The sequence below is a fragment of the Larus michahellis genome, chromosome 11 (assembly GCF_964199755.1).
Source record: "Larus michahellis chromosome 11, bLarMic1.1, whole genome shotgun sequence".
NCBI classification, from domain to species: domain Eukaryota; kingdom Metazoa; phylum Chordata; class Aves; order Charadriiformes; family Laridae; genus Larus; species Larus michahellis.
The window spans coordinates 9,172,518-9,184,560 of NC_133906.1; the positions used below are offsets into that span (position 1 = coordinate 9,172,518).

At 39.3% G+C, this 12,043-nt stretch overlaps 1 protein-coding gene across 3 annotated transcripts in view; it reads left to right on the forward strand.

Moving 5' to 3' along the window:
• ATP10B (ATPase phospholipid transporting 10B (putative)) overlaps positions 1–12,043 on the forward strand; it is a 54,677-nt gene that overhangs the window by 25,587 nt on the left and 17,047 nt on the right. For 2 of the 3 annotated variants that reach the window (XM_074603601.1, XM_074603599.1), the window contains 6 exons: positions 421–548; positions 2,260–2,512; positions 3,403–3,638; positions 9,835–10,014; positions 10,558–11,143; positions 11,670–11,776. In XM_074603601.1, the coding sequence (XP_074459702.1) occupies positions 421–548; positions 2,260–2,512; positions 3,403–3,638; positions 9,835–10,014; positions 10,558–11,143; positions 11,670–11,776 (1,490 nt within the window). The remainder of the gene's footprint in view (positions 1–420; positions 549–2,259; positions 2,513–3,402; positions 3,639–9,834; positions 10,015–10,557; positions 11,144–11,669; positions 11,777–12,043) is intronic. The other variant, XM_074603600.1, reaches the window with a different exon arrangement.

The following is a 12,043-nucleotide window of genomic DNA, read 5'->3' on the forward strand; positions in this document are numbered from 1 at the left end:
ATTTCAGTTTGTCCATATAAAGGTTATAAGGTTTCTTTCTGTTAGGAAGAGGAATGGGAGTCTTCATCACTGAGGATTTTTAAAGATAGGTGGTAGAGATGGAGTCGTCCAACAGCAAGACATAGAATGAGGAAAGATCTGTGCAGAGCTAGAGCCCTGGGGGACACCTGCTGAAGGAGAGGTGAATAAAAATACCCATGACCGCTCATTTCTTACTAGCATATCAATTATATGCATGTGCTACAGAGCTCTGCATATACTTTGCATTCTCCAACAGATTTACAGCATTGCTTGGGGACTGTTGCTTTGGAAATGTTCTTTCTTTTTAATTATCATAGCAGTCCATATCTGCAAATTTCAGAAGCTTTGTCAATCACCTTATTGCTCGGTGTATTTCAATATTGTATATCATTCCTACAGGGCATGGCATTTGGACTGGAAACTTCTCAGAGCATCCGCCTTATGATGTCCCAGATGAGAATGGCAGTTTTCTGTCTCCAGTTCTCGCCGGTTTCTACATGTTTTTGACAATGATAATCCTGTTGCAGGTAAAAGACAAAAACCTCCCTGTTACCTCCAAGGAAGAAGCTATTGAAAACTAAGTATAATCACTAAGGAACAATTAATATCAACTAATAGCTGTGCAGTGCCTCCTTAATCCTATTTGAAAATACTGCTAGGAGTGTTTCAGATCATCCAAGTGTGAAATAATGTGTCTTCTCTTTTTTTTTTTCTTTCTAACTGCAGATTTTTCTTTCTTGCTGTTGAAACCCCACAAGGGTATAGATAGGAAGGACGTGTATTATATCTTTAAATAACTCCACAATCTCTAGCGTGTGCAATAAAGAGGATGTTTACATCCAAATGTCAGCTTTTTTTTTTCCCCGCCTATGGACAGACTTCCAAAATAAGAATGCCACTTAATATCTCAGGAAAACAGTGAAACAAAAATTGTCGGTTTTGCCAGTGGGGAATAATAACTAGGTTTGGTTCAGCTGGTTTAGGAAAGGAGCTAAATTAGAAGTAGGATGCTTGTATATCTGAGTCTGATTAAGCCTAATTGGGAGAGAACATTTTATGGGATGGGGGAAAAAATTACATTTACTTTTCAGATTTCTTGATGTAACTACTGAGATTTAAGTGGACAGAATTTATTTAATATGAATGAACTGTGAAGATAGCTTTCAGAGCTGCGCACAGATTCCTTGGGGGATTATTCTTCATTACTGAAACAGAATATTTGTGCAGCTTAAGAATTCATTATTATTTCAGGGCAGGAAAGCTAGTGGGTGGGAAGTGCTGCGTGCGAAGTAATTGCATGTTGTCCTGGTTTCAGTTGGGATAGAGTTAATTTTATTTGTAGTATCTGCTGTGTTTTGGATTTAGTAGGAGAATAATGTTGATAACACATATTGGTTTAGTTGTTGCTAAGTAATGTTTACAGTAAATCAAGGACTTTTTCAGCTTCCCATAAAAGCTGAGAGGGAGCATAGACAGGACAAGCTGGCCAAAGGAATTTTCCATACCATAGGCATCATGCTTAGTATAGAAACGGGGGTTGGCTGGGGGACAGGGATCCACGATCACTGCTCGGGATGGGCTGGGCAGCTGATCTGTGGGTGGTGAGAGCAATTTGTGCTGCATCACTTTATTTTGTGTATTCTTTTACCATTATTATCTTTTTTTTTTTCCTCTTTCATTACTGACCTACAAAACTGTCTTTATCTCAACCCACGAGTTCTTTGGTTGTTTGGTTTTTTGGGTTTTTTTCCTTTTTACCACCTCCTTTTTCCCCCCCTTCTCACTACCCTACTGGGGGGTCGGGGAGGGAGGGAGGGAGTGAACATCTGCATGGTCCTAGTCACCCGTTGGGGTTAAACCATGACACTTGTGAAACTTCTCTACATTAAGAATGAGTCTGTGCTAGTGCATCCTTTCAGAGTTTCAGGAGGATAAGAGCAAGCATGCTTCTCAGCCCAGAAAATGTGCTTTGTAAGGGCGTCCTCTGAAAGACCCATCTTTGCATTTGGTATTCTAGGAATTTTGTCTTAAATTTGTCACTTATTGTTCCTCTTTATCCGTAGCTGTTATATGCATGATTTTTTTCCACCCCCTGAACTATTACTATTCAACCCTACAATATGTCTCTGGGAGGAACTGTTTCTCTGAAAATTGTTAGTATACTTGTCCCAGGACATTGCTGACAGAAAGCAATAAGACTTGTCTCACCCCTCACTGAGCATTTAAACTCTTTTTCAGGTTTTAATCCCCATTTCTCTTTATGTGTCCATTGAGTTAGTCAAGTTGGGCCAAGTCTTCTTAGTTCACAATGACATTGACCTGTATGATGAAGAAGCAGATTTGCCCATACAGTGCCGTGCCCTAAATATTACTGAAGATCTTGGACAAATCCAGTATATCTTCTCAGACAAAACTGGGACACTAACAGAAAACAAAATGGTATTCCGACGTTGTACTGTTGATGGAATTGAGTTTTCACATCAGGAAAATGGTGAGAGACACTTTCTTATGTTTGCTTTTCTCTCTGAGTAACTAAATTTTATTAATTTAAATATTAACATTTAAACCTACTGAGCCCTCTGACTGAACGTAGAGCTTTGTGGATTTGTCTCCATTTTGTGAGGGACTGCTGTTATGGAGATTCACGGAAGTGAAGGTGTTTTAAATGATTCCGAAGTGAGATGGGAAAGGTTTTCCAGTTCCCTCTGCAGACATCTCGGGTTTTGCCCTGCATTCGATACCCACTCGAGAGTGCAAAGAGAACATTTTCTCTTCCATTTCTAAATGAATGCCAGCCAACCTTTTATAAGCTTACAAACTGAGATTAGTTGGTAATTAAACTCAGTGGGTCCAAAAGTAATTAACAGAGTCTTCTGTGTGATATGAAAGGTACAGCTACACATTTTCTTGAGCCGACCCTAGCATTCAGTGCTCTGAATATGGGGGTTTGACTCAGGCCCGTTCTTGGTTGCTGCTTTCTCTCTCTACGTAGCAAGATGGATTTTATTAAGCTGGCAAGCAGCTGCCAAAAAGAAGTTTGTGCTCTCTGACTGAAAACATTAACAAATCTGTGAATTACAATATTTCACTCTCCTGTTCAAATCAACTGCAAAATGCAGCTAAAGAGACCAAGCATTAGCAGAAGTCTATAAAAGTGACTGATTGCTTTGAAAACACATTTTTGTTTTCTTGAAAAAATAAACATTGGAGAGTGGGAGTTGCCAGAAACTGTAGTGGATAGTGAAGTTCTTCTGGTGCTGGCTTTTGAGATGTTTTGGCTTTGGGTTAGTCTGTTTCAGTTTTTTTAACCAACCAAGGAATTCCTCCTGAGCAATGCAAAGAGCAGAAGACAACATGAGGTTTCATTTTTTGTTTTTACAGCCAGACGCCTGGAAACCCACAAAGAGTTGGATTTAGATGACGAGGACTTTGCAAAGCTTCAACACTTCACTCTTCCTCCCATGAATATTGAGAGACCAGCCGCTTATAAGCAGAGGACCATGAGACCTTTAAGGAGGTGCCAGAGTGCTAGAGCTCATTTTCAGGGGCATACAAGGAACAGGTCACTCGGTCGTTGTGACAGCAACCAGTCTCAAGTGGCATTCAGCAGTACCATTGTGAGTACGAGCAGACTGAGCTAACAAATTTTAAGGAGTTCTCTTTTCTGTTGCATTTTGTAATGGGGAGCCAACAGGTGGACAGGAGAAATCCAAGCCCTGGTGGAGTTAAGAGAGGGAAGGGGGAAACAAAGCAGTGGGGTCCCTGCTTAGAGTGTGTGGGCTGCAGTTGGGGGAGAGCCAGGTGAAGGTTTGGGAATCTGTGTCCTTGTATCAAAGACTGCAGCAGAAGAGTAGGGATACAAGGTGAGTTCTTCTGATGGTTGCTTGATAGGTGGAGAAGACACGAATTTGAGGTTCAAGGATTGAGGCCATGGTTCATAACAGCAAGAGGTACTTTGCACAAAGGGGAATGAACTTTTTGTACTGTTCTGGTACGCTAAAATACCAAAGAAAGCGAGGTGGGGATACTGGGCTGGGATTGTGCAAGAGGAGCTAGGGATGTGAGTCTGGGGCCTGGCTTTGCAGAAACAGGAGGTACAGGTCCTCCGGGGAGATGATGGTCAGGAAGAGGGTATGGGTTTGAAGTCAGAGTTTCAACATAGCTTAGAAAGCCACAGACTGCTTCTGCTACTAACGCTGCAACATATAGTCTTCAGCCACCCTTGCACCACTGTGCGTGCAAAAGGGCCAAGCAGCACTCTCCAGAGCAGTTCTGGAAGTTTGTTAGTGTGTCAAAAGATAAATGTTGCATTTTTTTGAGACAAAAAAAAAAAAGCAGTACTTTTCACAAAGATAATATAAATTAAGCCAAAAGGGTTTATCGGAATAAGACCTTAAACCCTGCAAGATGTTGAACTCTGCAAGATGCTGAAGAGCCTTGTCCCCCTTTAGTAGCTCTAAGTGTCCCCCTTTAGTAGCTCAGAGTGGCCTCTGCCTCACTTCAAGTACTGACTTGGAAGTACATGTCTTCAGTGCAATTCTGGGAAAATCTTAGACTCAGCTGAATTTTACATCTGAAACTTCCCAAAATTTAACACAGCCTAGTTATAGTCAGACTGTTCTTTTCTTCTTGAAAGTTTTTTTAAAAGACGTTTCAGAAAAACCTTTTATGGACTCCAGGAGAAAGTTGAACACCTTTCAAAATTAGAATTCCATTTAACATTAAACCGCTGGAAAACCCTTCCAAATCTTGTGTTTTTTAAAAAAATCTCATAAATATAGATTTCTCAGAACTTTACTTTCTGCAGTTGTTCTTCTTGGCAAAGTATTTTAAGATCCTACTTGCTTCATTCAGTTCCTCTGCCATGTAGTAGATATCAGTCAGTACTCTTCCTGCTCCTGGAATATGGGGCATTGTCAGTTGTTATCCTACCATTTTCCAGCCCAGTTCCCGTGGGCTGCTGAGAACCCATGGGTCATGACTTTTGAAGTGTGATAAAGGAATTTCTTGCCAGTATATCTCCCCAGTTATGTTTTTTACTGCCAGGCCTCTTCGCTTTCTTCTGTAAATAAACCGCCATGTTATTTTTTTTCCCTACTGTAAAGACAATATCTGAGGAACTAGTATCAAACATCTCCTTTGTAGAGGAAGATGAAGCTGCTGTCAAGGAAATAACCAGCCTTAGCTGCTAATAGGTGTCACTCTCTGTGGATAAATCATTTAACCTCTATGACAAATATGAAGATGTATTAAAATGGAGACACAGGTATTGCCCAGAGGTTGTCCTGTATGTTGATATCCTTCAAATGGTGCACAGCAGTGTTTCTCTTTACTAGCCAAACCAATTCCCTATTAATAAAATAGAGAGAGTAAAATTCTCTCTGTCTCTGGTTCCTGCTCTTTGGAACTTGTATCACCTTGTCTGATGCATTTGTACTTTGCTACGAATCTGTAACGTCTTGAGTACTCCGGTTATACAGATAGTATCATGGGCCTGAATGTATCTCAGTAGTCAAAGTTTCTTAAGAAAAATCTATCTTTGAACAACGTGTGATTGAAAACACAAAGATTGCTATTTGACTTGATTAATTTAGGGTTTGCAGAGCCCTTCTGGATAAATGGCTCTGTTAAAATAAAAGTATTGAAGTATTCAGTGGCAGTCAATGATTGTCAAACACAATCCTCACGATGAAATTGTGAGCCTCAGCTTCTTCAGACCAACAAAATGCAAGAGAAAAAAGAAATGCTTTACATAATAAACAACATAAAGTCCAAAGGCCAGTAGCTGACATTGTACAATTTGTTGTTGTTGGCTTTTTTCTTAATAAATGTCGAGTTTCCAAGGCTTGATGTGCCAGCCACATGAAACTGTTCGTGAAAACTGGTAGCCTCAGGTAATAGTAAAATTGAAGAACTTTGCACTGCTGAGAAGACACAGTGGTTTTTGGGTAAGGGTTAGTACAGCATCTGCTATGAGCACCTGCATGTCAGAACTGTTGCCAAGAAAAGCATTTTAAAGCAAGAGGGCCGTTAACATAATAGTATCCTACAAAATGTAGAGAGTTTAATTGGAAAGAAACTGTGCCAAACAAAAGATAATAATTTACAAATGTCAAATTTATATGTGAACAGTTTTTAAAGGAGAATTATCTATGCAGTAATCACAAAATTTACTTACTCTCAATCAGCCTTACATGAATCAGTGATAAGCAGGTTGCATGTGGTATTTTAAGTGCATTTGTACAGTGGTAATTGATTGTGCCTGCAAATCAGCGTGTTTGAACTTTGTCTCAGTATTCTGAGCAGTTCTGCAATTAGGAAGCTCTGCAGCTACAGAATGTATTTCAGCCTGCCTGTTTGTGAGAGTGTTCTCTGCTTGACAAGTTTTGATGTTTTGCTGAAATCTGAGAAGCTCTTATCAATTAACGTTCATCTCAGTGCGTCTCTGAGATAGAGATGAGGATGATGGGTTTTTCATGGCATTTGATAAAGTTAATTAACTGCAGTCTGCAGATCCTAGAAGAATAACTAAATAGCATTACTTGTCTTTTCTGGAGTAAAAGTAACAAGGTATGATGCAAAGCCGAACTCCTAGGACTTACCCTGTGGTTTTGCCCCTTCCAATACCTTTGCCATAGTCTTCATGATCCATAGCAGTCTGTGGAGCCTCCTTACATACGATTTATGCAGTTCATCAGACATGGTGAATCCTATGTCCAGTTACAGCTTCCAAAAATTCGGTGGCAAAGTTTATACAGTGGGAAGGAGCTTGACCATGTCTTGGACAACGGAAAAGCAAATTCCTAGCTTATTGTCAGCAACCATATCCCTTGCTACTCGTACTAAACATAACTACAAGGAGATGGAGATCTACCCATTAACAGTTACACTTGGAAAATTAGAGACTGAGCTGAACAGATCTGTTTGAACACAAATTCAAGCTATTCTGAAAACTTATAGTTGAAAATTGCTGCCAAGTCTACAGTGTTTATATTGATACCATAAAAATGTGCGATGTCTGTGTGTGTCTTAGGTTTTATGTGGAATGCAAAGGAAAGAAGAACAGTGTAGTCTTTACTTCAGAAATCTCCCATGATAAATATAGTGACTGATTAACTCATTTCATAAACGTTTATGAAAAATCTGGAGGGAGACAGACGTCACAGAAGCACAGAATTGTTGAGGTGGGAAAGGATCTCTGGAGGTCATCTGGTCCAACCCCCCTGCTCACCTCAGCCAGTTACCCAGGACCATGACCAGACAGCTTTTTAGTATCTCCAAGGATGGTGGCTCCACAACCTCTCTGGGCGACCTGTGCCAGTGTTCTGTCACCCTCACAGTAAAAAAGTGTTTCCTAATTTTCAGGTGGAACTTCCTGTGTTTCAGTTTGTGCCCTTCTCAGAGGGAAAAATAAAATAATGTGTTATAAAACAACAGAGCTATGGTTGACAGAAGGACTTAAAGGAACTTCAAAAGAGTAGGAAAAATATAAAATGATAAGCAAATTTGGAACAAGACAGAGCAGTAACATTTCCTCTGTCTACCTTTAGGTGTTCTTATGAATTAAGATTGTGACAGCACATTTCCTTCTAGATTTAATCATTCCAATAAATAGTGCCTTGCTATTAGAAGCATTTCATGAAGATTTCAATTGTCCTGTTGTCATCAGGTTTTAGTGCCATCAAGTAAAAGAAATGTTACCAAATTAATGAGGAAATCTTAAAATCTGAATGGCACTAGCCATTTTATAACATCAGCATTTTTACTAACAAAATTGGTAACATTGAAAAGGTGGTATATTTAACTGATCGTCATCATTAGTGCTGTTTTATTTCACTTTCTTTCTTTTTCTTATTTTCACTTTTCTTTCTTTTGTTCATTTGTTTGTTTTTATATATGTTCAGGCTGGTCAATTAACAGACTTTTTTATCTAAATTTTATCTCCTGTAGTTCCGTAAAGCTCAAAATTCAGGTCAGCCCTGTTTTCACTGAATGTGAAAAAGGAAATGAGAAAAACTTTTCTGATAAATATTGATTTTTATATTACTTTGTCTTTAAAACCTATCTCTGAGGTCATAACTGACCTGACACTTTTCTATTTTTCAAGAGTAATATTTTGAGTTGAGAAAGTTTCTGCTGAAGTGGAATACCTACTAGTGCATTGTCATTTTTGGCATGAACTAGAGGCAGATATTGAGGAGATATATGCAAAAGAAATTGTGTAGGATGATGACGGAAAGGAGAGGCTGAGATCTGTGTGTAGTAATTCGTGGTTCTTGAGGTTCATTCTAACTGTAGCAATGCATGAGGAAATCATATGAATAGCTGGGCCAAAGAGTCAATTCGTTTATAATCATTCATGTTTCAGACTTAATATAATTCCCAACATAAATGTTTTGAGAGTTGCGTCTGCACGTGTGTTCTTCGTTGGAATTGTCCAGTTAAGCTATTTGGGATTGCTGTACGTAGGAAGCACAGTACAGGCCACAGACTCACAGTTACCCACAGTAACCATCTGCTGCAGTACAATATTGTGAAAGCGTTTCTAAAGAACGACAGCTTTAACTTTTCAGCCTCTGATCCTTTTTAAGAGACCTGAGATGATAACTAAAAAATCAGACTTATCCTCATTGTGTGTATTTGCTAGAGAAAGGACTACATCTATACTTAAAACTTTTCCCCATATGTGAAATGAAAAAGCATGAAAACACTGAACCAGAGGAACCAGAGCCTCCTGTGGCAGAGAAAGGGCAAAACCTTGTTCCATCTTAGGATTTCAATTGAGCTCTGTGCCGCAAAATAAGCAGTAGATTTATTTGCAATTACTAGGATGATTTAAGAACCGTTATTCACTTTAGCAAGCAGGAATTAGAATGCAACATATTCAGCTCAGCACAACGCAGCCGTGAAGGTGGCTGGATGACTTCTGTTGCATATTTAGGGAACCTAGGAAAACCATGCCAGATTGAAGGGGGAGAGGGTAATAGCCGAGATGAACTAGAAAGCAGCTAAATCACTTTTGGCAGTTCCTTAAAGAAGGCATCCAAAAGTGTTGGCTCACAGGAAGGTGTCTTTTAAACTTGTAAGCTGTTGTTAAATATGGCCCTGAATTAAATCCAAACCAGGCTCTGCTAACATGAAATTTCCATTAAAAGTAATACTCCCATAGCCCTACATCAAATGAAATTGTAGATAAGTGACATTGTTAAGTACTTTGGCTTGCAAATTTAGGTTTGATTAGAAAGATTGTACTAGTAAAATTACAGTAACATTTCAGGAACAAATGAAGTATTTATTTATTTATTTATTTATTTATTTATTGTAAAACTGAGGAAGAACAGTTTGAGACAGCTTCTCTTTCTGGGTGCAGAGCAAAATGACTCTGGAAACAAAAAGTGATACTGCGTAACCAAGCCATAAGCACAATACATTCTCTGTTGAAATAACAATCAGGTCCCACACTGAAATGGGAGATCGCGAATCCACTTCCGTCTGGAATGCCCTTTAATTCACTGGTCAGCAGTTTCAAAGTTGGAGGATACAGTATATATTATTCTTGATTTCTAGTAGATCTCAAAAGAAATAAAATTCTGAAATCATCTTCTATTTCAAGATACATTTCCTTCTAATTATCTAGTTATGCAGCTTTTAGAAATTTATCTTTTTTCCCTAGATGTTAAGTACAAAAGGTATTTAGCTTACATAATTCTAGGTGTAAATTCAATAAGAAGCAAGAAGAAGATATCAAGTTGATGTTCTTCCTTGAGGTCAAGGGTAAATGGGAATAATCCTCTCAAGTAACTTCTCTTCCAGGAAAAGGATGTGACTCCGGATAGCAGGCTGCTGAGGCGAGTGAGAGAAGCTGCACTCCAGACTGAAAATCTTTCTCCTTTTATACATATGAAGACTTCCACATCCCTTACTGACTTCTTTCTTGCCCTTGCCATTTGCAATACAGTCCTGGTCTCCACAACTACTGAGCCAAGACAAAGGGTAATTAAGTATATGAGGCAAATTGATTATACTTCCATTTCACAACATACAGCAGTGTTCAGCGAAACCTGAAATGGTAAAAGATAGTCTGGGACTTCTCCTCTAGTTCTGTTACCTTTTGTGTAGTATCTACTGTTTCCCTTCCTGTGTATGTCCCTTCCTAGCATGGCGTTTTATGTGGATGAATAGCTATGGCTAGCACAGTATCTGCACTTTTTCTTTTAAATTTTATATTATATATACTGTAGGAAGTTTGTTGAACATACTGTGTTTTCTCTGATCTCCCATACCATTGACAAAACTACCAGGGGCTTGATTTCATCTCTGCTTCAGAGGTAGAGATACAAATCACCATCAAATTTGGATGCCAACTCACCTATGACTCCTCTACTGAATTACCCCACCACAGTTAAATTGGGGGGCGGGGGAAGTTGCTTTTCTAATTATCATCATTTACATACAGAAAAATATATTGAGGTTTTGAAAAGTATCTTGTAGTTCGCATGTATTTGTTTTTAACCATAGGTTTTCTCATATTTCTAGGTCACAGTCCCACCACCAATAAAACCTTCAGGAATCACCCTGGAGAAGATTCATCAGATATTTCAAAGGCTAAAACTAGCAAGCCTTAGTCAGTCCTTTTCATCATCTCAGTCTAGTTCAGACCTAGGTGCTAGCTTCAGTGCAAGGAACACTGAGGAGCATCTTGCTGCGTTGGATTGCTGCACCAATGACAACGACTGCAGTGCCAGCAGTAGAGGTGATGAGCTCCAGGGCAAGGGCAGCACAGATATTGGTAGTGCTTCCTTGGATGAGGTTTTTAAATCCGTGACTAACCGTTCTTTGCCAACAGACTTTTGTTATGAGGCTGAGAGCCCAGACGAGGCAGCGCTTGTCTATGCTGCCCAGGCGTATAGTTTTACTTTAGTGTCCCGAACTCCTGAACAGGTGACGGTACGGTTGCCACAAGGCACACTCCTGACTTTCGATATTCTCTACACTTTGGGATTTGACTCAGTAAGGAAAAGGATGTCTGTAGTGGTGAGGCACCCTCTAACCAAGGAGATTGTTGTCTACACAAAAGGAGCTGACTCTGTTATAATGGACTTGCTGGAAGACTCTGCCAAAGGTAATTAGCCAATGAGCTATTTCTGTTGTGTCTCATATAAAGAAGCACGAGAAGTTTGCAGTACTCTTTTCTGCATGAAATATTGTATCTAGGCATGAGAAGCACATAAAAAGAATAAGCTTTCTCTAGTGCTATCCCTGCAGATCAGAACTGGGGTATTTATTTAACCTCAGTAATGTTTAGAATATGGAATGGTCTAATTAAAATTCACTGTCAGCGCTAACGCATGTGGATTGCGTACTCTGCAATAATACTGTCATAAGGGCCTGACCATTGTATTTCAGCTTGTCAGCAAGAGTGCTATAACATAAACAAACAAGAAAATCCAAGTAATGTTATCTTAAAGGAAACAAGGATCTTCCGCAAGCTTTCAGCTTATGCGCAGACAACAGTTTTGAGCTTTTAAAGGAATTGCTGTTGTACTGTAATCTAGTTTTCTGTAATGCCCACTCTTTTTTAATCCTAGGCCATTAGATCTGAAATTATCTGTGTTTAAAATATGGAATCTTTTCCTTGTATTTCACAGCTGACCTTAGCGCGGAGAGGAGAATGAAAAGAATAAAAGAAAAAACACAGAAGCATCTGGACTACTATGCCCGTGATGGCCTGAGAACTCTGTGTATAGCTAAGAAGGTAGGAGGGCATTAACCTAATATCGTTTACAGCTTTGCTCTGTACATGTCAATAGATTTATTAGAAAAATTTAATGGCTATAATTCTTTCTGCTTCAGAGAACAAGCCAGATACAGCCCATCTTTTTGTCTCTCTATTTGATCGCTCTGCAGTCTTTTTTTCCCTCTTTTTCCTCGGTGCGAACAGATGATGGATTTTTGGTCAGCCTCAAAACTTTCATTTCTGTTTCTCTTATGGTAACTCTAGCTGACCTTCTCTACAGTGGTT